At 38.4% G+C, this 23523-nt stretch overlaps 4 protein-coding genes across 4 annotated transcripts; 2 read left to right on the forward strand and 2 right to left on the reverse strand.

Moving 5' to 3' along the window:
• The first annotated feature begins 237 nt into the window (after positions 1-237).
• LOC106622814 (pickpocket protein 19) lies at positions 238-3890 on the forward strand. Its single transcript, XM_036368588.2, has 7 exons — positions 238-509; positions 576-1215; positions 1278-1427; positions 2788-2920; positions 3080-3133; positions 3223-3465; positions 3534-3890. Exons 1-7 carry the CDS (start codon positions 265-267, stop codon positions 3842-3844), a joined length of 1776 nt encoding a protein of 591 aa, XP_036224481.2. The 5' UTR covers positions 238-264; the 3' UTR covers positions 3845-3890.
• Positions 3891-6716: 2826 nt separating this feature from the next.
• Positions 6717-8710, reverse strand: LOC118681954 (pickpocket protein 19). Its single transcript, XM_036368590.2, has 6 exons — positions 8541-8710; positions 7851-8472; positions 7647-7796; positions 7396-7582; positions 7089-7334; positions 6717-7028 (listed from the first exon to the last, which is right to left on the reverse strand). The coding sequence occupies exons 1-6, from the start codon at positions 8708-8710 to the stop codon at positions 6817-6819; spliced, it is 1587 nt and encodes a 528-aa protein (XP_036224483.2). The 3' UTR covers positions 6717-6816.
• A 1368-nt stretch (positions 8711-10078) lies between these two features.
• LOC138856127 (pickpocket protein 19-like) lies at positions 10079-11964 on the reverse strand. The gene is made up of 5 exons (XM_070106554.1): positions 11744-11964; positions 11035-11677; positions 10837-10968; positions 10583-10769; positions 10079-10527 (listed from the first exon to the last, which is right to left on the reverse strand). Exons 1-5 carry the CDS (start codon positions 11962-11964, stop codon positions 10079-10081), a joined length of 1632 nt encoding a protein of 543 aa, XP_069962655.1.
• A 1233-nt stretch (positions 11965-13197) lies between these two features.
• LOC106624218 (pickpocket protein 19-like) lies at positions 13198-16738 on the forward strand. Its single transcript, XM_036360035.2, has 7 exons — positions 13198-13470; positions 13537-14176; positions 14236-14385; positions 15014-15146; positions 15295-15348; positions 15468-15710; positions 15794-16738. Exons 1-7 carry the CDS (start codon positions 13226-13228, stop codon positions 16129-16131), a joined length of 1803 nt encoding a protein of 600 aa, XP_036215928.2. The 5' UTR covers positions 13198-13225; the 3' UTR covers positions 16132-16738.
• Positions 16739-23523: the final 6785 nt, after the last annotated feature.

Raw genomic sequence — 23523 nt, forward strand, 5'->3', positions numbered from 1 at the left:
AAATACAGAAAGCGCGCAGACATTAATCGGTACGCATATTGAAAATACACGGAAACATACACTCATAATCAAATAAGCCCCGACGGTCAGTGGGTGATAAATAATTTGTGGTCATAAGTCAATAAACCATTGACTAGGTAAACATAGGGCCCTCAAAGGAAAAAAATAGAAGAAGAAAAAGCAAATAGTTTTCTAGCCAGTCTGGTAAGCTCTAGTTTTGGTTTACTTTCAGTTAGCATCGGACAGCCAATCGACCGCGATAAAATGGCTTATCCAGCACGCTTTCAGGCACCACAAGCCAATGCGCTGCGGCTGTCCTACTCGCCGGGTCATACGCCGATGCCACAAAAGCCGCGCATGATAATACAACTGCCTTCGTGGAAGAAAATACGACGCACGGCCGGCGAGTTCAGCGCTTCCGCCTGGGAACTGGCCTTCCGCTTCGGCCAGAGCACGACTATACACGGCGTCAATCGGTTGTTCAGTAGGCGCGCTGGAAAGTGCGAACGGTGAGTGATGATGGTTAGCTACCTAAATTTATTTACAACAAATTCTTCTAATTTCCCTTACTACAGCTGGGTCTGGTTCTTCACCGTCATGCTTGCTCTGCTTAGCGCCATTTATGTCAGTCACTTGCTCTCTGATCGCTTTAGCGAAGGCCGACTGGAGACTGTGGTGGATAGCACGCGCTGGCCCGTCTATCACATAAGCTTTCCGGTAGTGTCCATTTGCAATGTGAACCAACTGAACTGGGAAAGGCTGGAAGAAGCCAAGCGGCGTTATCTGAAGCCCGATGTAACGGCGAAAACTCAAGAGCTCTTTGAGCTTGTTGTTGCTAGTTTTGATCACATAAAGTTTGCCGGCTTTCAGAGTTTTATGAAATTCGAAAACATCTCTCTCGATGCGTTGAACTACGTCAACTTTACCGAAGTAATGATATTTATGACTTGGCGTTGCGAGGAGTTCTTGAGTCATTGTGTGTGGAGTCATTTCCCCATGAACTGTTGTGACATCTTCTCTTTGCGACGCAGCAAAAATGGTCTTTGTTGGGCTTTCAACACCGTGGAAACGGATGAGGGACGTCAAAAGCAAAAGGTTGATGCACTGTGGCCTTGGCATACAGGCGCGGCCGGTCCGGGTAGTGGACTCATCGTACGCGCGCTAATCAATCCTGAGAAACACTATCCGAGAAGCACCAACGAGAAGGGTGTTAATGTAAATGGAGAAATATATATATGTCCTTTAAAAAAAAGATATTAATTAACAAAGAGTCTTAGGTTATGATTTCGGAGCCAAATGTGTGGCATACGGACCCTATCAACATATTGGAAAATATGCATGCATTGGTGGACGTGGAACCCGAAATGTATTTTTACGACAATACTACTCAGCGATTGAGTTCTAAGCAAAGAGAGTGCATTTACAATGTAAGCAATTACCCGGAGTGGAATTGTTTGAAAAAAAATTATTTAGTGCCATAACCAACTGTTTCTGAGAGTAACACTTACAGTACACATACGTAAATATAACTGAAGATTTAATGGCATTTCAAATACCCATATTCACCTTTTGTCAAATCCTTTGATTTTCCCTTTTAACAAGAAAAAACGATACGCAGTCCCCATTAAAGCAACTGAACCGCTTTTACTCAGTCCGTAAGTATCGCATTGGTCAACAAATTGCGTTTTACTGTGTTGACCCAGTTCCAAAAAAAGTTTCTGCGGTCTTTTTTTTCAAAAATTAACTAAATGACGGCCTCAGGAAATTTTTTTTTTGATTTTTGGGAAAAAAGGGGTCTTAAAAAAACGAAATTTTTGGAAAAAATACTTCGATCAGGCCCGAGTTTATTATGTATTCTAAAAGCTGTATAAATTTCATTAAAATCTACTGAGAGGTTTTCGAGTTACAGCTGTCACCAGTTCGAAAAACATTGTTTTGAGAGAAACACATTTAAAGTTTATTGCAGCTGCCGCTATCTTCCTCCTCCCGAGCGCTTTGATGTGCCCGAGCGCTCTTTGTTATTTGTAGAATAACTCAAAAAATCATTATTGGATCAACTTGAAATTTTCAGAGAATATTTTCAAGATATTACACGTAACGAAATGCAAAAAAAAAAAAAATTGATTTTTTGAAAATTCTGACTACCCCTAACCCCTTAATAACTGTCAGTGTTGAAGTCGTTTCTCTGGCTTTCTACATTTAGAGTAGCATTTTAATCAAGGTAAATACCCACATCGCAAACACTTTCGCTGTTCTTCAAGATATGAAGTTTGTGTTGAATACAAAAGTGGTTCGGAACGATTCAAATCGAAATTAGTTTTGTATTAGTATCCATTTCAAACGTTTTTTCACACATCGACTGGTCATTCCGATCATTCATCTACATCTCTATTTGCGGATCAGTTATAAAAAGATGTGTTTCATTAATTCCCTCAGCATTGCTCTATCTCAAAAATATAGGCAGAAATTAATAGCTCGAAATTCGGAAATGTTAGAATTCAATATTAAACTAATTTTAACAAGAGTGATGCAACTTTACAAAATATACTTATGTTAATAGAGTATTCACTAAACCGTGAGAATTTCAACTATATAGCGGATCTTTCAAGACTTCCATTCTTACTCTTACTCTTTATTATGAAAGATAAAGTTAGAAAATCATAAAGAATATGGTCTCGGCTCGATTATTATTCTCCAATTTACTCAGTCACTAAAAAAGCTTGCATTGAATTTACAATTATTCCTAAAAATGTTTCTCTTTCACTTGATTTGTTAACCGTAAACCAGGACGAAAGGAAATCAACGTATTTTCGTACACTTCATGGTTACGTTTATATGATTGAAAATTGCCAATCGGAATGCCATCAACAGTACTTGTTGAAATTTTGTAACTGCACATTGGATTTGCTATTTCCACCTGGTAAGCACGTACGGCCCATCAAGAGCAAAACTTATTCTCTCGCCAATTTATTATCAATAAAACACGCACAGCACTCGCACACTCATACTCGCAACATGTAGCACACATTCACTTTAGGGTAATTTCACTACTTAAAACTTACTTTATTTGCGTTTTCAGGACCCTATCCCAGCTGTCAAGCCAAGGACCTGTTGTGTTTGGCGCAGAATAATGGTAAGACACAAAAGTTTACTTACTCATTCTCGCTCTCTCACTGTCGCAGTCTTGCCCTTCTCCTACTTTTTGACCCACTTTATTTGCAGATCGCTTTCTATACTCTCGCAGACAAGAGAAGAAATTATATGTGCGCAACTATGACGAGGCCATGGTCTGTGAGTGTTTCCGCAATTGTCACTCGCTCAAATATAAAACGAATGAACGCTCAACATCTCTATCGGAGAAAACGCGTGACAATCACTCATATGTCGTCTTAGATATACATTACCGTTTCGATACAATGATGGTTTATCGCACAGGTTTAGTCTTCGGTTGGGTAGACTTAATAGGTAAGTTGGTGGCGCAGCTCTCTCTTTTTCGCTTAAGCTGTCAGTTTGCGGTATATTGTTGATTTCAGTTGCCTTCGGTGGACTTGCGGGTCTCTTTCTCGGCTGCTCGCTGATTAGCACTATAGCACAAAAATTTCGCAACAATAAGAGTAAAATGCAAAATAAACCACATCCGGGCGTTAGACCCTTGCAACATTTGCAAGTAAAAAATAATAATTGGAAGCAACAATACAACAGGAAAAGCCAGCTTATTGAACCACAAAGCTACGAAAGACTGTACAATAATATCAAAATTAACGGCAGGCCGCCGCTTATCACAGACTGGCAGGCGCCACAAATCGCTAAAATACACCACTGGAGAAGCTTTATTAACAAATGAATGAAAGGGCGATTTAATGATATTAATTTTAAACATAAATTACAATTTTATTGATTTGAAGCCACGATAAACTATAATCTCACGTAGTGCTTAAATTAAAAAGTGTTACTACACATTACTCTGAATATTTACTGAATACTCAATGCATAAATAAAATAACTTAAAAAACCAGTAAAGCCGTAGCTTTTGGTTAAAGATTAAATACTCTCGCATTTTGTAAGAATCAAAGACATATTTTATTTTATATAATGAACATAAATAATACAAATCACTATACACATCATTTTTGTACTGCGGGAGGTACAAAGCGATATCACTAAATTTTATTACCGAGTCATATAACCCTAATTTAAAGATTATAGTTCAATTTTTTTTTTTACATATATGGTACTTACACCTATATATAGGGTATAAAAAAACCGGAAGTCCACAATTACTATCAGGTATATGCAATATGGTATACAAGTAATCAGGCAAAGCTGCTCACCTAATTCCATAAATATACCGACTCACAACGAATACACCCAAAAGATATTTTTCATGTGGTTTATTCACAGAGACTGAGTTGTGCATTTTACCGGACACAGATCTAATTCAGCTCTATGAGATTAAACTGCAATTGAGAAGAAAAAACAAACATAAAATTACCCACCTAGTAACACGAAGCAATAGAACAGCTATAATACTACAATATATTTCTCTATATACTTTCTCTTTCTGTAAACTATAATGGACCTCCGATTTATCAGCACTCGCACGCTTAGACCATTACCCGGCCCATTTTGACTGACACGCCACTGTCATATATCGTCTAACGGTGCTCTTAATTGTACCGCCATTGTTTCAAGTGCAGTGAACGACATGCAAAAGCCATATACGGAGCGACGTGCTATAAATACAATATATCACAACAATTCATTGAATTATGACGCCACACGCAATTTGTTAGCAGCTCGTCTTAGCGCCACGCCATAAATTGCGCCACGTTAGTGAAATTCAAATAGTCCAAATTGTGAAGCGATTTGTTGCCCAGGCTTTCAAATACATCGAAACTACCGAGACGTAAATTGTCATAAAGTGCCACGGTTTTTGTAAATTTTTATTCCAGCTCGGTGTTTTGGTGCACGGGACTTAGAAAGTTTTCTTTTGCCGAAGTGAAACGCGCCCAATTCAAGCGATTCTCATTACATATATGCAATTCGTGGAAAACGATACGATAAAACGGATAATGTATTGAGATAACAACTGTTTGTTGTACCGCGCATTGAGCTTTTGTATCACGCTGATCAACATGCACAGGGAAAGCCAACGGTCCAAAATAGGCTGAAAGCAAGAAAGACGTCATTGTGTATGTGTGTTATGAGTCCTTTATGAGAAAAATTTATCCAAGTTTTGCTTTTTTGTTTAAATTGTATAATATTATTATTTTTCAAATATTTTCCTTTTATTATGCTTTTGCAACATGTTGCTACAGAGCATAATAGATTTTTTCATTACTATTATTATTATTATATTTTTATATAGAGATTTTATAAATTTTTTTTAATACTTTTTTACTCCTTTCAATCAATCGTGATTCATATTTGCCTTGAATGTCTTGTTTAAGCCATGTATGTTGGTCTGCTGACCGAATTCGGAGTACCTGTTTTACGATTTTTAAATATTTACTCACTTTCTCCCGCGACGGATAAATCCGGGTCAAACGTTGATTCGGTGCGACCTCTTGTGGTAATAACTCATCTAATATACTTTAAATTTGTATACCTGAATTCGTTTGACATCGTTGAGACCGCGGTGTTAACACGTGCACCTTCACTTGCGCTGCTGGTGGCGGCGCCAGGCGACTTTATATTGAACGCATGTTACATATTACTGTTAGGCATATAAAATGTTCACTTTTACCCTCGAGTTAAACGAGTCTGTAAGTTGTTCTTATTTACTAGTGTCAACTGTTAATATTTTACAGCCCAGCGCTGGCGCTCGAGTGAAAGAGTGTGCACCAATAAAGTTTATAAGCATTGCCTGTATTTGCCGTTATGTGACCTGCGCTATTTAATTTATTGTAATAATGAATAGTTGTAATACAAACACATTTAATTTTGATTGACGTTTGATTGCAACTGCGGCGCTGACAGGCGGCATTCAATCGCCCACATACTATTCAGTGGTAAAGAACTGGATGAGAGTGTGTTGGTGCCTATATTGAATATGTGTTAATTTGTTGTTCTAAATGGCACGTGTAGTGCATATTTTAGAAATGCAAAATTACAAAGTGTTTGAAGAGCTAATTATATGACAACTTGCTTCAGCCAATTGCTTTCATTTAAGGCTTATCTCTTCGAACTTGAGCTTGTAACGATTTTTGCTCAGCAACAACTTTTCTCTTATTTATCAGGTGAATCTATATCACAAACACACATCAAGATCGTGTATTAATAATTTATACTGCCAGAACTATAAATCCCTTTTCACCAATTTTAATTTGTACGTTAGTTGGTGTTGTTTTACTGCAGAAAGTCTCTCATACCTTGAACTTTTTTCTATGAAATGCATATTTTTTTAAATCTTCAGAACTTTATGATGTTAAAAAAGTGTTCTAAATATTGAGACATGAAATATGGCCTACATGGCTTTGACGCAACTGAAACTATAATATGTATACACCAATATGTACTTAGCAAAGACGCACACCTTATACGAGAGTCATGAAGACGATTGACATCAGTTATCACAAATTTGAATTCAATAAGAAACACAGTAGTAAATATCCAAACATTTATTTAATTTCTGATACCTACAATATAATGAGATTCGTCGGTAAGAGACTTCGACTTTAAGTTCAGAAAACCCAATAAGAAACCAAGGTCTTTTGTATCTACAACCCCAATCATGGCAAATCAATTAACCAATCCTAAAGATCATACTCTACCCTTAAAACACAATGCACAAATATTATTCAAAATAACTTAATTTCAAAACTTCGGCTGTGCCCTGTACACATCCCGATATTCTCTCAACTTAATTTTAGTCTGCTCGACCCTGGAAGGTCTTCGTCTTAGTTGATGTGGCCGCCCTTGTTTCTTCCTAATACGTCTCGGTGCGACTATAAAAAAGAAGTAACCCAGCTCGACAATACTTATAAGGGAACAGCCTAAAAACAGTCCGGTGGTGCAGCCAAATGAAACTGCGAAGAGAGAGTTGGATAAAGAATACAACTGTAATAGCTAAACCTTAAAAATCGTACCAATCAAATCGACCCAAGTGAAAACCAAAATCGTCTTATATTTCGTAAAGAAATCTTTTTCAAAATACACGTCTAAATCAAGTATAGTGCGGTTCTCCACAGATTTCGTGTGCATAAGGTTTAGCGATTTGATTGCAACAAAGTAGTTCAGGGAATCGCAGCTCACAAAACAGCTACACACAATGCCTGGATATTTGCTGGATATGTACTTTTCTTGACCAGGTATCTCGAAATTGACTAGATAGTCTGTGAAAGAAATTATGAACGCTAATAATGTAAGAAGTAACCGTTTATGTGTTCGATTTACTGTTATATTTTGCTAAGCATGGTAAATCCACGAGTCTGCAGTGTGGATAAGGGCTCGGTGGAAAAAAAATATCCAAAGTACAGTTACAATACTTCATGAGATACTCCTGCTGGCACTCAGATTGACAATTTTCGAAGCGATAGCGATGACCATAAAGCGTTTTGAAGTCATCACTATTCTGCTCATCCTGTAAATAAGTTATAGGAGGCAACTTGTTAAGGAGTAAGCTATGTATAACCGCGCACACACACCTTAAATACGCAACCACGTTCACTGGAAGGTACGCGCCTCGTCTCGTCTTCATACTTATTAAGGAAACCATCCAAAGTGATGCGCGTTCGCGTCTGACCGGGAATATTCATTGGTATGTAGTACCAGACGTTCGGTTCCACAATCATTACCTGCAAAATATGAGTTGAAGCAACCAAAGTCAACTTAATTGGTAAGCAACTCACCGTGATGCCATCAATACCGCCCGTGAAATGTTGTTGTTTATTCAACATAACCTTAACGGCGAGGCCCGCATACTTCCCACCTCTGTCCGTGCGCCAAGGCCAAGTGGAGTTGTGCTTTTTAGGCATTTCCACCGAATTGAAGGCTAAACAGAAACCTAACTGTGAGCGGCGCTCCATGAAGATGTCACAACACTTATGCGCGTTACTCTGCCATTTGCAATGCGTGAGTATCTCCCAGCAACGCCAGGCCATAAAGCGTGCAACGGCAGTGAAATTGATATAATTAAGTTCATGTAACGGAAATTTCTCTAACTGCGCGAAACGATCGAACTTACCGAAGGTGAACGTGTCGTAGAGTCCAATTATTTCGGTAAAGAGCTCTTCTTTGGAGTTATTGCGATGCGTCGGTAGCAGGAATTTATTCTTCGCCTCTAGTAGACGCGACCAGTTAAGCCGATTCTTATTGCAAATCGTTACCTCGGGGTATTTCACTTTACGTAATGGAAAGTGTGTATTTTCGACGACTGTCTTGAATTGTCCTTTCGCAAAGCGTGACGCGAGAAAGAGGCAAACGCAGACCAGTAGTATAAAAGCGATAACGAATGCGATCGTGCTGAGAGCGCTGCAACAGGAATGTGTGTATCAGAATATTTTTTGTTTTGTTTCAACTTCACCGTTATCATAACTTACCGCTCCAATTTCCCCACACCTGGCGCCAACATAACGTTTACGCCATGAAATGTGGTCTCCTGGCCGAACTCTTGCACCAAATTCACTAAAACTTTGCAGTCTTTCTCACAAGGACTCGATTCTTGCACGCTAACCCTCTTTGCACTAGACAAACCCCTGAAGTTAAACATTCTTCGAGAGGCATGGCGGGTTTTGAAAACTATCGGTGATAGCATTATTAGCCCAATTTATTTTAATGTTAATACGCTTCAAATATCTCCACTCAACCTCACTCAAGAATGAGTACTTTCTATAATGCGAGTGAGTGCTTGCACGCGCTGGTCCGTGTGTAAAAATGACTCTCGTAGGCAATTGACTGTCCGCGAAAAACGGAGTTTTGCATGATTTTTATACTTTTGCCAGACCAGCGACTGACCTTGTGCTAATTTGTTGAGCGTGCCTACTCATACACAGACACACCAACACTTTTATTTGAATGTCTGCTTCGTTATCGTTTGGAAAGTCGGATTTTGTCTGAGTTCTTTGCATTTATGCACGTTTGATTGACATTTGATTGAGTTTAAAATTTTCTGATAAATTTGCAAGTTTATTAACAGCCCTTTTGCACAAAATCTAAATGATTAACGGTACATGCAAAGGCTTTTACATATATATGTTGTATTGCATTCATATATACTTATAATTACAAGCACGTGTAAGTAAATTTTACAAGGTTCGCATATTACATTAACGCTTGCAAAAGAGTTTCACTTAACAGTGAATAAGTGACACGCGAGTAATTAGGACTCAACATTACACAACGGCACATTTTGGGTTAGTGAGCGAATTTTGTAATTAAAATGTAAACGAATAAACTAATTAAGTAGTGCTAGTGTCAGTAATTACGTCATAAACGGAAGGAAATAATGTTCACAATTTTATGAAATAATTTTTATCAGACATTCCAGCAAAATGTTGCATAAAATTTACTCAAAACCCAACAAAGGACTCAAATACATAAGATATCACAAAATACTTATTTACAGTCTCATCGCGTTTCATTGGTTTCAGCACAAACTTAAGGTCAAACACAAACTACAATGCGATAGAGTTTCAACGCGCATAATTAAATTTAAACTAATTTAATTTCTAAATTGATTCGACAAACTCTAAACTGAGTTCAAATACAACGGATATTGATATTGTGCTTTCAATAATCAGATTTAAATTAAGTAAACACTAAAAATCACTTTGAAAGCTCTCAAAATCCTTAAAAAAAGTCAAGTTAGACAAATCAACTTAAACCCAAAACTAGTCCAACTTACAGACATCCACAAGTTACGACCAAACCTCAAATACGAGCTTGAGTTCAAAAAACTCAACTCCTACCAAAATTAAACTTTCACTCAAAAACTATATTTTTGCTTTAAATCTTTTAAGCATCATTTAAAACTCTAATACTGACTTTAACCGTTTTCCGCATTAATTTTTAAATATAAAAATAAAATCTGAACATACTGAAATTTCAACCCCAACTCAGCTAAGAATTTCCACTAAAATTAGTAACTAATTTTTTGAAAACCATTTTTATATAAATTTAAATTATTTTCGCTGCGTTTCCTGTACGAGCGCAACGCCGGTCGGCTAAATGGTAATTTGTGGTGTAGTTTTCCGTTGTCTATTCGGCTGCTTAAGCGATGCGTAGGCACTTTCACGAAAAATATAAAAATAGCAATAATAGATCTAAATGGTATTTTATACTCACAGAGCAAATCGATCCAAGTGTAGACTAAATTCGTTTTATAGACGATAATAAAATCCCGTTGGAAGTTTATATCCAACAAGAGAGTATCGTTCGTTTTCCAATGCTCTTTCGGTTGCAGAGGTCTGGTACGCACTTTTGTATTATATCGCCCCGAACGACAGTTGTAAAAACACTTGCAGACCATACCAGTATAATTGGTGATAGAGGGCTCCTTAATTGACTCCTGGAAATATTGAACAAAATCTGAGAAGAAAAAGTTTATTTTTTATATTCCTTCCAACATAATTCCAATCCTTACGGTTGTGACGTGCCAAACAAGGAAAGTCCACCAATTTGCATATTGGATAGGGTCCGATTGGGAAAAATATATCCACAGTGCAGTTACAAAACTTCATTAGGTGCTGTTGCTGGCATTCAGCTAGGCAATTCTCATACATATAAACGTGACCGGTAAGAGTTTTAAAGTCGGGACTATCCTCTTCGTCCTGCAATACATTCGATTGTGTGAGTGTGAATTCTGAGTCAAGCACATGAGCTTGCATAGTGGTTTACCTTAAAGACGCATTGTCGCTTCGTGGCTGGATCGTAGAAACTCATAAAGGCATCGAGGTAAACACGCGCATAAACATCCTTCGGTATATCGATAGAAGAAAAGCTCCAGACATGGGGTTGCACATTCATGATCTACAGAGGTTAAAAGTTGCAAATTTTCAATAAACAAAAATGCGAACACTTTCTCTTTCAACTCACCGATATACCTTTCGAATTGGTCGAGTACGGCGAATGCTTATCTTCATTCAGTAATGTGCGAACTTGCAGACTGTTCCTCAAACCACCGTCGCCCACACGCCATGGCCACTTCGAGTCCATTTTCTGTTTCAAAAGCCCTCTAGACGATTCTACCGAATTGAATGCCATGCAGATGCCCAAATTCGAGCGTCGTCTTATGAAGATATCGCAACAGTTCACAGGGTGATAACGCCACACACAATCCGTTAGCAACTCCTCACAACGCCAAGTCATGCTACGCGCCACCTCAGTGAAATTGATGTAATTGAGTTCCGCTATCGGCTTATCTGTTAGATTCGCGAAACGTTCGAAGTAGCCGAACATGAATGTGTCAAACATGGCGACAATCTCCACGAATAGCCGCTCGTACGAAGTGTTATGATGTGCATGCCACAGAAATTTGTGCTTTACCTCTTCCAGGCGCGCCCAATTCAAGCGATTCTTATTGCATATAGTCACTTCGGGAAATGGTACCTTGTAGATGGGGTAATTGGTGGAGTATATGGTGGTTTTCAATACACTATGAGTAAAGCGATTGGCAAGGTATTGACTGAAATAAATGAGAAGGCACAGTGAGGACACGACGCACAGAGCCCAAAGTGCGCTGAAGGTATGAGAAAATACTAACATTTCCATGTTTCTAATTTTCAAGATATCGCAGAAAACTTACCGTTCCATTCGTCCGGTGCCAGTGCTATGCATGCGCTTCAAACCGTGCACGCTTGTTTCTCTACCATATACATCCAACTCCTGTTGACAAATGTCTTGACAGTTTTCGTATTTCGAGTGACTATCTTCTTCAGTTTTACAGGAACGAGAATTTCCACTCTTTGGCTTAACCTTTACAACGTAAATATCCTTTTTCATTACTGCTGTTGATGACGGTTTCATAACTGAGTCCAACGGTGTTGTAGATCGACTTTCCAGTAACCAACAGGAAGGTGCTCTTGAAGATAGAAAATTTATATATGTTGGAATTAGTTTCTACAGTTCTTAAAGTCACAACACCGTCATTTCATCTTCAATGGATTTTCACTAGCACACTTCCATACTTAATATAAGAAGACAATTTAGTGACCGAAGAAATCGCAGTTTGAGTTTTACATAAGGTGGAGTCGAAAAAACAGACAACTTTTCAAGGTTTGAAAACAGCCCTCTAATAGCGATGATAGCAAATGGTTAGCTGGAGCTCAAGATATAGAAGATAAGTTAAAGGAGAGAGCTACTATCTGGGCTCTTCTGTGAAATACCTGCCACAGTTCTGCGATCTTAAACTAAAGAATTCCCAAAAACCAGTTTTTGAATATTTCCTTTTTAGAAAAAATACATATTCACAAAAATTCTGAAAAGTCTATCTTTACACTTTCAAATTCTATGTTCTGTTTATTCTGTCCAGTTCAGAAACACCGTTATTAACTGCAACCAGAACCGGTGAAGCACTAGTATTTATATGAATATTCAATTATTTATTTAATTACGTTCCTTTGTTTACTTCTTAAGTGTCCTTTATCACTTTCAAAGCGCATATTCATGCAACAGAGTCCATTTACATTGCAAACAACCGATTTGGTTACTAATTTCTCACACACTCTTGTATTTTGTATGTAAATATTTTTGTTTGCAAACCAAACCCGCCGATGACAAAGTTAAACTCACAACAAAGCGTGGAAATCAGAACCGAGAGCATAAATCAGAAAACCGCTTATGTACCTTGAGGCAGGCGTTCACCGTGCCGTGCCAGCAGCACACGTGACATGGAGACCATGACCCGATTGAATGCGCTCAGAAGCCCGGCAACAATTGCATGTGGAAAACTTTTTGCAAATCTTTGTAAATACTCATATTTATGGTACAAACGGTAAACATTTGCAAGCGCACTCAGATACACATATACAGAAAGCGCGCAGACATTAATCGGTACGCATATTGAAAATACACGGAAACACACACTCATAATCAAATAAACCCCGACGGTCAGTGGGTGATAAATAATTTGTGGTCATAAGTCAATAAACCATTGACTAGGTAAACATAGGGTCCTCAAAGGAAAAAAATAGAAGAAGAAAAAGCAAATAGTTTTCTAGCCAGTCTGGTAAGCTCTAGTTTTGGTTTACTTTCAGTTAGCATCGGACAGCCAATCGACCGCGATAAAATGGCTTATCCAACACGCTTTCAGGCACCACAAGCCAATGCGCTGCGGCTGTCCTACTCGCCGGGTCATACGCCGTTGCCACAAAAGCCGCGCATGATAATACAACTGCCATCGTGGAAGAAAATACGACGCACGGCCGGCGAGTTCAGCGCTTCCGCCTGGGAACTGGCCTTCCGCTTCGGCCAGAGCACGACTATACACGGCGTCAATCGGTTGTTCAGTAGGCGCGCTGGAAAGTGCGAACGGTGAGTAATTATGGTTAGCTTCTTCAATCCTTTTACAACAAATGCTTCTAATTTCCCTTACTACAGCTGCGTCTGGTTCTTCACCGTCATGCTTGCTCTGCTTGGCGCCATTTACGTCAGTCACTTGCTCTCTGATCGCTTTAGCGAAGGACGACTGGAGACTGTGGTGGATAGCACGCGCTGGCCCGTCTATCACATTCGCTTTCCGGTAGTATCCATTTGCAATGAGAACCAACTGAATTGGGAAAGGCTGGAAGAAGCCAAGCGGCGTTATCTGAAGCCCGATGTAACGGCGAAAACTCAAGAACTCTTTGAGCTTGTTGTTGCTAGTTTTGATCACATAAAGTTTGCCGGCTTTCAGAGTTTTATGAAATTCGAAAACATCTCTCTCGATCCGTTGAACTACGTCAACTTCACCGAAGTAATGATGTTTATGACTTGGCGTTGCGAGGAGTTCTTGAGTCATTGTGTGTGGAATCATTTCCCCATGAACTGTTGTGACATCTTCTCATTGCGACGCAGCAAAAATGGTCTTTGTTGGGCTTTTAACAGTTTGGAAACGGATGATGGGCGTCAGAGGCAAAAAGTTGAGAGGCTTTGGCCTTGGCATACAGGCGCCGCCGGTCCGGGTAGTGGTCTCATGGTACGCGTACATGTCAATTCTGAGAGGCACTATCCGAGAACCACCACGGAGAAGGGTGTAAATGTAAGTGGAGAAATGGAGTTTTTTAATAAAAACAACATTAATTTCAAAATTTTTTTTAGGTTATGATCGTGGAGCCAACCGTGTGGCATAAAGAACCGATGACCATACCAGAAAATACACACACAATGATTGAAGTGGAGCCCGTCGTTTATTTCTATGACAATAACACGCGTGGATTGGGTTCTAAGTTGAGAGAATGCATTTTCGATGTAAGCAAGTACTGGAAGGAGCTTTAGTGATTTCTTCTATGTAGAATTACCTTAGAATTTTGTTTAGTGTTAAATTAATGTAAGCACTTGCAGCTGTACAGTGAATGAATAAGTTCGGTTGAAGGGCGCTCCCACCGTTTGGGTTTTAGTCAGTATCGCTCGAATTATGTTTCGCTATAAAGCTTTGGTTATGTAGACACCCATTTCTAGATAACTAAAAAATTTTCTTCTTTCTGTTCTGAATGCACCTTTTAATCCTGCATGTTTAATGAATCGTGTCTGAGAAGCACACATAAGGAGGCCCATAAGTAGTGTCAGATATCATATCTGATATATATATTTGATCTCATAAGAGCTAAAAAAAGGATTATATATACAACTGACCGACTATCTGGTTAAGTATCGACAGATTCCATTGTGTTGCACTGGGAAATTATTCTGAATAAAATTTTAATAAAGGTTCTGAGTTGTAGGCCTCCCCGAACCATAGAATTTCACACATTACTCTCAACCCTCTTTATCAAAAGAAATTTCGCGAAACAAAGGCAGAGAGAAATATATTGAATGATCCTAAAGCTTTCACCTTAAAGTTTGTTTTCTTTATTTCAATTTGCTCGCTACACAAAAGGATGAAGGGTACCCTGACAATATTCGCACACTTCAAGGATACGTTTATATGCTTGAAAATTGCCAATCGGAGTGCCATCAACAGTACTTGGTGAATTTTTGTAACTGTACGTTGGATTTGCTATTTCCACCTGGTAAGCACGTACAAGTCATCAAAAGCGCAACTCATTCTCTCGCCAATTTATCATCAATAAAACACGCACACTCATACTCGCAACATGTGGCACACATTCACTTTAGGGTAATTTCACTACTTAAAACTTACTTTATTTGCGTTTTCAGGACCCTATCCCAGCTGTCAAGCCAAGGACCTGTTGTGTTTGGCGCAGAATAACGGTAATACATGAACTGAGCAATAGTTTGCAGTTCCGCTTACTTATTCTCGCTCTTCGAATCTCAATTTCGTCTACTCTTCTACTTTCTACTTCTCCTTCACTCTAACTTAATATTTACAGAACGCTTTGCATACTCTCATCGAGAGGAGGAGAAATTATATGTACGCAACTATCACGAGGGCATGGTGTGTGAGTGTTTCCGCAATTGCTACTCGCTCAACTATGTGGCGGATGCGCGTCCATCATTTCTATCACCGGAAATGCGCGGCAATCAGTCATATGTTGATTTGGACATACATTACCGTTTCGAGACAATGATGGTTTATCGCACAAGTTTAATCTTCGGCTGGGTGGACTTGATGGGTGAGTTATTGGCACAGCCTCCTTTCTCTCCTTTCTCTCTTTTTCTCTTAAACGGTAAATCTGTGTTATTTTGCTGTTTTCAGTCGCCTTTGGTGGCATTGCTGGTCTCTTTCTCGGCTGCTCGCTGATTAGCACTATGGAGTTGGCCTACTTTTTGCTCGTCGACCTACCCACCTTTGTGCTGCAAAAATATCGCAACAATAAGAGTAAAATGCAGGAAAAGCAACGTTCGGGTGTTGAGCCCTTGCAACAATTGCAAATGAAAAATAATAACTGGAAACAAATTCAGCAGTTTAATATGAAAAGCCAACTAATACAACCACAAAGCTATGACAGCCTTTACAACAATACCAAGATGAACAAAAAGCTGTCGCTTATCACAGACTGGCAGACACCACAAATCGCTAAAATACAATACTAGAAAAACTTATAAACAAAATAAATATTTGTTGTAAAACTTAATGGAATTTAACTACAAAAATACCAAAAAAATAACAATTTAAGTCGAATATATATGTATAATAAATGTAATGAGCTGTGTTCGATTCGACATTTTTATGCTCGCGCTCTTGTCACAAATTTTACATGTAATTGCAGCAACAATGTTATCAAATTGAATTCGATATGCGCTAAAGTGCTATGTTTTTTTTTTATTTCGATACCAGATCGTTTTAAGATACTATTATTATTTTAGACCAATCTAACTGTTGTGAGTAGTTAAAATTCACATTTTTTTTAAAAATTTTAAAAGCATATGACTTGAAATAATTTATAATTGTTAATAGAAATCAAAACTAAGAAATAGAAGAAACAAAACTCGAAAAGAATAATTTTACCACCAAAGAAAGAAGCGCAATGCGCCAGAGCAGGCCTGCACGGCAAGTGCTGCCCGTTTGTTTCAGCATCTGGTTTATTCAATGCACTACGCTCCAACACTTGGCGTATAGAAGAGAGCTAATAATGGAAAGAAATAGAAATTATTATGGTTAAATTACCATAGTTATTCGTCAAAGTTATAAATTTAATTAAATGTTCAACAAAAGCTAAAATAACTAATAAGAAAATGATGATTTATGATATAAGTAATTATGACAAATATTTTTTAAAAATTAAAGCAAAAGTTCAAAGAATAATAATTTTGTATATATACATAATATAAAAAAATAATTGAGGAGTTTTTAAATTTTTTGTAGTGAGTGTAGTCAAATTACACCTTTGTAAGTGGTCAACATAATCTGCTCGATAGCCTCATATTTGTTTATTATAATGAAAGTTATGTTAAGTTTGATTACAATTCGTCGAGTATAAACATTGTTTTTATAAGGAAACTTTTAAACTAATTTAAACATCTAATTTTGGTAACCATTTGCAATCGCAATTATTCGATCTTATACTCAATGTTCCTGCAAATATTTACCAATAAATTATTGTATGTACAAGTGATACTTCTCTTTTAAAGGTTCCATTGGTAGTTCTATATATACATATATACAATATATACTTGTATGTATGTATATATGTATATTAGGGTGAGTAAAAAAAAACGAATATTCTTTTCGTTTGGTACTCGAAAAAATAGGTTCTCAGACATCTCTGAGCAAATCTCTCCAAGTATGAGATCTTAATTGTAACAGGAAGATCCTCCGCCTTACAGTTTTCTATTTTTTCCTATTATCAGAGAGCAAAATTCAAATCTATCTATCTCGTTTCATAGATTTTGTAGGAAATTTAATGCTATACAAAAAGTCTCTACGTAAACCTAGTCGTTTATTGACGGTCGAAGTCTGATTAGTTTAGGGCAAAAAATTTTTTAACTTCCCGCTAAGAAAATGGAAAATTTTCTAAAAATCGGGAAGATATTGGTTTCACCCCATTTTTCAAAAATCGAGTTCTCAACAGATCTCGACGTTCTGAGGGTCGAGGAAGCTTCGCCGAACATTTCTACGATGATGTCCGTATGTCTGTATGTGTGTGTGTGTGGATGTATGTGACCCTCTTATAACTATTAAACTGCTCAACCGATTTGAATGAACTAAACGGCATTCCAAAGGGTTTCATTGCACTTGAATTTCGTGTAAGTTTGGACCCAATCGGACCAGCAGATTTCGAGAAATCTCAAAAATAAAAATTTTTTCCAAACGACTTGACCGATCGACACCAAAAACTAATCAGTTCTAAACCTTGAAGAAACACATCGTTTGCCGCAAACCGGGTCGAAATCGGTTGATTCACTTGCTAGATATCGAAAACGAAAAATTTCGAAGAGCTCAAAAGCAGTGAAAAAAGCGAAATTTGAACGTTAGCGTATGAAATTAGAGGGAAGTTGCAGGGATGGCCCTTGAGGCCAACCGTTTTCCACATTTTTTTGCTTGGCATTAAGATAAGAAAAAAATTGAAAACTATAAGACGGAGGAGTTGTAAATGCGACAAGTAAGTCTTTATATACTTCAAAATTGTATGGTATTACTACTCTGAACTTTAATTTTCCACGACCAAAGATCGCTGCTGTCAAATCTCACAATTTTTATATCAATATGTTACTATTAGCTGACTATATCCAATCCATTGATATCCGTTTATAAGCTGTCATGCTAAATTTCAGTTCTCTCTCACAAAGTTATGCGATCTAAAAGTTGGTTAGAACCGCTTTTGTACAATCAATTAATTCCTGCAGCTCCTTCATAAGCTTCTCATTAGTTAGCGGATACCATTGTACCCTTCTGAGCAGGTAGACAGCATGCACAACTAGCTACGTCACGTTTGGCACCTCCTTCCTCGACCTGTTTTGAAGCCAGACGCTGGCTACAAGGCTTGGTTCCAGCCTCCGATTTTGCTGTTTCCTTCCTGGAGATAGGTTTAGTTATAGCTCCAGTGCTACTGTTAGTCTTTGCACCTGGACCAAATTTAGCTCCTACCTTTGTGCTGGCTGATATAGAGCTCGTCGAAAAAGCTTCCCTCTTAACAAAACAACTAGTTCCTTGCGGCTTTTTTTAAAAACTGTTGCTGCTGCCGCTGTCTTAGCACCAGCTGCTGATGCAGACACTGTTGTGGAATGGAAAAAGCCAAAACGGAGGAGTTAGAGTCAGGTGGAGAAGACGATATGGGTTTCGGTCACTTCGACTAAACAGCTCTACACATTAGTTTTGGACTCTGCAAGGTAGGCGAAAGCATGTCCGCTTGCGCATAGGCCTCCCTGCTATCGAAGAAGGGCTACCTTATTACGGAGGACGCCAGATATCTGTAAGCTCCGTCCGATACTGCCACTGATCGGATGACACCTTCCAGCTCTATTTTGTACTCGCTTCCATGGTAAGATTTCTTACCTAAGTTCTGTGCTATTGAAAAGCAACGATGCCTTCCAACTGCAACAGGGGTATCTATTACCTATCGGCATCATCGGGCAGGGTTCAACGATTTTTAAGTTTGCCACGAAGTTTATAAAGTATTTACTTGTATATGAATGATCGGTGTGACGAGCTGAGCAGATTTAGTCATGTCCGTTCGTCTATCTGTCTGTATATACGGCAACTAGTCCATTCATTTTTGAGATATCGATCTGAAATTTGCACACGTAATTTTCTTCTCAAACAGCAGCCCATTTGTCAGAATCGTCTATACGGGACAACTACAGGATATAGCTGTCATACAAACTGAGCGATCAAAATTAAGCTCTTGTATGGAAACTTTTTTTGTTTGTATATATGGTGTTATAGCTTCGGTACTACTCCTATCGAATAAAAAAAGGTGACAACTTTCTTTCGATCTAAACTTCCAAATATTTGCTCTCTACTGTCGCGTTGACTGCCTGTGTTGGCTTATGCAATGAAAGTCACTGCTTGGCGCAGCTGCTAATGTAAGCACACAAAGTAGCTGTAATTTTTCAAAATCCACTCAATTTGTTAGTACTGTAATGTTTCACCTCCCCATCAGAGTGAACACACTGAACAAACACAGCAACTGTTGCCTGGGCTCGCCTACTTTGATTACCGTCAATTGATGTGCATTGCTTCACTGTTCGTGATCTGCTCGGCGTCATCTACCTTCGTTTTACGCTCTGCCGCTTGTTGACAACTCCATTTGGCAGACATTGTTAATCAAAATTGAGGTTAAAGCGTAAGGAAGCATAGTTGCACAAGCACCAGCGCACTAACGGTTACTTAGGCGTATGTGTGTGAAGAGATGCAGTATGTATGTGTGGATACTTATATGGAAGCTTGAATTTGTGAAGACATTTAAATTAACATCCCTTGGGGGCGTTGCTTAGCACACGCCCATAAGAAAATGTTCACAACGTTTCAGCACACACACACACAGCCATCACAACCTAAATGTGTGTGCGTAAGTGTTTCTGCAGTGTGAATGCTCGAAATGCTCATACGCCTTAAAATATGCTACTCTCCATGATTGCTGTTGACCATAAAATGTGCTGCAATTAACCTTCTGGTAGCTGCTGGCTACAAGTCTCCGCCACACTAACAAACCCATGCATCATTTATGCGGAATCACAAGTTCACGAGAGCGTATCAACGTTTACACATACGCAGACACACACACAAATTGATAGTTTGTTGCTACAAATGGCTCTAAGCGTTAGTGTCATCAGCAAAACATTGTCGCCTTAACTATTTTGGGGATTTTGGGAATAGAATTGTCTTAGTTGGCATGTTGCAAGAAAGCTTTTCGGAGTGATAGAAAAAAAATAATATCTTGCATACTTTTAGGTGGCAAAGACCAATTTCTTAGTAGAAGTGCAATGAAAAATTGCGAATTATATAATTTAAAATGTAATTGCCAATTGCTACTTTAAGTGTATTAGTTGCCTAAAAGTGTGCTATAATTTCAGCTGCTGCATAGATATTACTTTGAAACTTTTTTTTTTTTGGTCCTGAATATTTGATTATTATTTCTCTCTTCAAATGAATTAAACTGCCAGTCGTTAAAATCATCAGTTCAACAGTTGTTGAAGCCGAAATGTACAGCCATTTAAAGAGAGAAAGTAGCAAAGGGATGACATGAATTACATAAGGAAGACTCACTTAACAAAAATAGTGCTAAACAGCTTAGAAATCTTCGTCGACGCTCCAGCTAAAATAAAAAATTCCACCTCCAGGCAATTCCACACCACATTTTCACCTCACTTATTCCCTTTTTTTTCTACATTATTCACTCACTTCCGCTGCCTCGGGTAATAATAGCTGTGGAAATGTGTAAATTTTGGCGCAAAATGCAATAGCGTGACGCATAGTTTAGCATAGTTCTAGGCGGCGCGCCAAATGCGGAGTGCACTAGTTTACTTATTGACTCGTTAGCGTCAACGCCAGCACTTCACTTGATGTTGCTGTCAGTGCATCGTTTTAATGCGCAAGAATAGCGATTTGATAGTGCTCTTTGGATTTTTAAAGCGTGTGAGTAAATATATATTTCGTTAAGGTGGTGGCACAGCAGAATATGATTGATGTACTAAATATTTTTATAAAACGAAAGTTGAAATAATTAAATCACAATAAGTTCCGCGGATATATAGATTGATAGGTAGCCTCATAGATCGACAAAGCCTAATGAGCTTACTACAAATATGTTAAGGCAGTTAATAACAATCCCAGGCACTTCGATAGGTTTGCTAAGGAGCTAATACTTCAGAACACCTCTAGGGTTCACTCTATAACAAAAGAATTTCGCAGCCGCTCAAGCTTTGGTTATTGACCCGCGCTTATAGAGCTCGCGGGAGATCCAAAAGTTCAGCGCTAGAACGCAAGATAACAAGGGATCACCGACTCGCATCCAATCGCATGAAATTGAGGTACGGGTGCCCGCCCTCTCTGGCAAGCTCATCGGTTTTGCTATTTCCGGCAATTCCGCTAGGACCGGACATCCAAACATGTGTAATACGGAAGAAGCTTGACGCTATTGTTAATGAGGTAAATGACGATTACAAACGGGAGTATCTGTTTGAGATAAGAAAGGGAGTAAAAATTGTGTGAAAAGTAAAGAGAACTTGTTATAAAGAGAAATAGAGAAATATGTATGCTTCAATCGTGGCTATTGAATTGTAAAGATCAAAAATCAAGAAATCTTTAATATTGTATATGATAGTGCCATACTAAACATATTAATACTGAAGAACTCTCATATCACTTGAAAGACTCAAGCATTGCATTTAGACCGACGATCTGTGGATGTAGGATAATTCGTACAGCTTACACTTTAAATCGACTGTAACAGTGTATCTCACAATAGCCTCTGACTCTTACATGATCTGCCAATCTCGAATGCCCAACGATTCCGAATAAGTTTTTTAGAAGAGGCAGTACAATAGTTCCGCTTTTCCTCAGTCCCTAAAGGGAAAATACATACATAGGCGAATCAGAGTCACAAAGTCACTTCTGCAATAACAACAATAACTGAAAAGTTTATGCACGGCTGCACGTGTTGACAGTAAAACCTGATGAGCTGACATTTGATGAGTGAAATAGAAAAACTACGACACACGCCGACGCATATCAGTAGTTGGCAACGCGACAAATGCGCACAGGAACAAAAGCGAATGCAAATGCAAACACAATAAAAGACGTTGTTGCGTGATGTAAATAGCGAACGCGCAGCAAAAACTCCTGCTACTCTTATAGTACTAGTTAAAGTACCGTTATGCAGCCGTGTGCGTGGGAGAATGCAAATACGTGAGCACTCGGCGCGCAATCGAGTCAAATTGAAATTTGACAGTTTCGTGCAAATTTTGCCAAATATTTTATAATCAAATCAATTGTATGCGTGTTTGCTGTATGCATGTGTGTGTGTGTGTGAGTGTGAAAAATAAAAGAGCACACACAGCGGCAAGCAATAAATTTTGTGCTCACGTGTGACATGTCAAACTGTCAAAATGTTTAAGGGTATCAATGAGCGCGGTAATGAAAACCGTGTTGAAAAATATGAAAAATTTTATTCGAGACGCCTCAAAAGAAAGCAAATTATTTCTGATAAAAAACGGCAAGTTTTGGACTTGTTACCGCATATTACCGCCCACACTCTAGCTTACATCAAAAACCGTTACAATAACAGTGGGCGGTATAAAATAAATCGAGGTAAGCAGTCGGGTTCATCTAAAGAGTTGTAAATAAATTTCAAGTAAAAAAGTTCAACGCAAAGCGAATTCACCAGAGCGCACCTTTTAAGCCTATCTAGAATTCAGTTTTGTGCACATCTGTATATTGTATGCGTGTGTATATTTCCTCTCGTTTCGTGCCATTATCGCTGAGCGCGTATTTTGAATTTTAATAAAACCTCAACAACAACAAAAACAAACAAGGAACTCCAGCAGTTACTCGAATAGTTGCCTTAATTCGCCAATCCCGCACAATTACCAGTTTCGGTCGGTTTCAAAGTAAAAAATTGGCACGTACCCTATTCAAGTTAACAACAACAGCAAAAACAAGTTGTCATAAAAGCATATTAAAAATTCATAACGTTGCGCTTTACCAACTGCGCTGCGTGCCTCCCGAAAACAACGCAAATGACACACAAATGTAAATACACAAAAAAAAGCAAACTTTTTTTATACCCTGAACAGGGTATACCATATAAGGTTTAACACGAAGTTTCTGAGACCCAGAAGGAAGCGTCGAAGACGCTATAAGATATATACTTGTATATCTATGTATATACATATATATATATATATATACAATCAGCATTACGAGCTGTGTCAATTTCGCATTATCCGTCTATCTGTCCGTACGTCCGACGGTCTACTTATACGCGAACTTGTCCCCCAATTTCTCACATGTCCTTTTCTCCTCAAGAAGCTGCCCATTTGTCG

The sequence above is a fragment of the Bactrocera oleae genome, chromosome 3 (genome assembly GCF_042242935.1).
Source record: "Bactrocera oleae isolate idBacOlea1 chromosome 3, idBacOlea1, whole genome shotgun sequence".
Classification (NCBI taxonomy): domain Eukaryota; kingdom Metazoa; phylum Arthropoda; class Insecta; order Diptera; family Tephritidae; genus Bactrocera; species Bactrocera oleae.

Excerpts from the sequence above, each read along its gene's own strand:
- LOC106622814 (XM_036368588.2), top strand. The coding sequence starts at position 265 with ATGGCTTATCCAGCACGCTTTCAGGCACCACAAGCCAATGCGCTGCGG. Across the intron at positions 510-575 it reads CGCGCTGGAAAGTGCGAACG|CTGGGTCTGGTTCTTCACCG; the intron begins GTGAGTGATGAT and ends CCCTTACTACAG. Across the intron at positions 3,466-3,533 it reads CGGTTGGGTAGACTTAATAG|TTGCCTTCGGTGGACTTGCG; the intron begins GTAAGTTGGTGG and ends TGTTGATTTCAG.
- LOC106624218 (XM_036360035.2), top strand. The coding sequence starts at position 13,226 with ATGGCTTATCCAACACGCTTTCAGGCACCACAAGCCAATGCGCTGCGG. Across the intron at positions 15,349-15,467 it reads GTGTTTGGCGCAGAATAACG|AACGCTTTGCATACTCTCAT; the intron begins GTAATACATGAA and ends TAATATTTACAG. Across the intron at positions 15,711-15,793 it reads CGGCTGGGTGGACTTGATGG|TCGCCTTTGGTGGCATTGCT; the intron begins GTGAGTTATTGG and ends TGCTGTTTTCAG.
- LOC138856127 (XM_070106554.1), bottom strand. The coding sequence starts at position 11,964 with ATGAAACCGTCATCAACAGCAGTAATGAAAAAGGATATTTACGTTGTA. Across the intron at positions 11,678-11,743 it reads GGCACCGGACGAATGGAACG|CGCACTTTGGGCTCTGTGCG; the intron begins GTAAGTTTTCTG and ends TCATACCTTCAG. Across the intron at positions 10,770-10,836 it reads AGCGACAATGCGTCTTTAAG|GACGAAGAGGATAGTCCCGA; the intron begins GTAAACCACTAT and ends AATGTATTGCAG.
- LOC118681954 (XM_036368590.2), bottom strand. The coding sequence starts at position 8,710 with ATGTTTAACTTCAGGGGTTTGTCTAGTGCAAAGAGGGTTAGCGTGCAA. Across the intron at positions 7,797-7,850 it reads GCGGTATTGATGGCATCACG|GTAATGATTGTGGAACCGAA; the intron begins GTGAGTTGCTTA and ends CATATTTTGCAG. Across the intron at positions 7,335-7,395 it reads ATGCTTAGCAAAATATAACA|ACTATCTAGTCAATTTCGAG; the intron begins GTAAATCGAACA and ends TTTCTTTCACAG.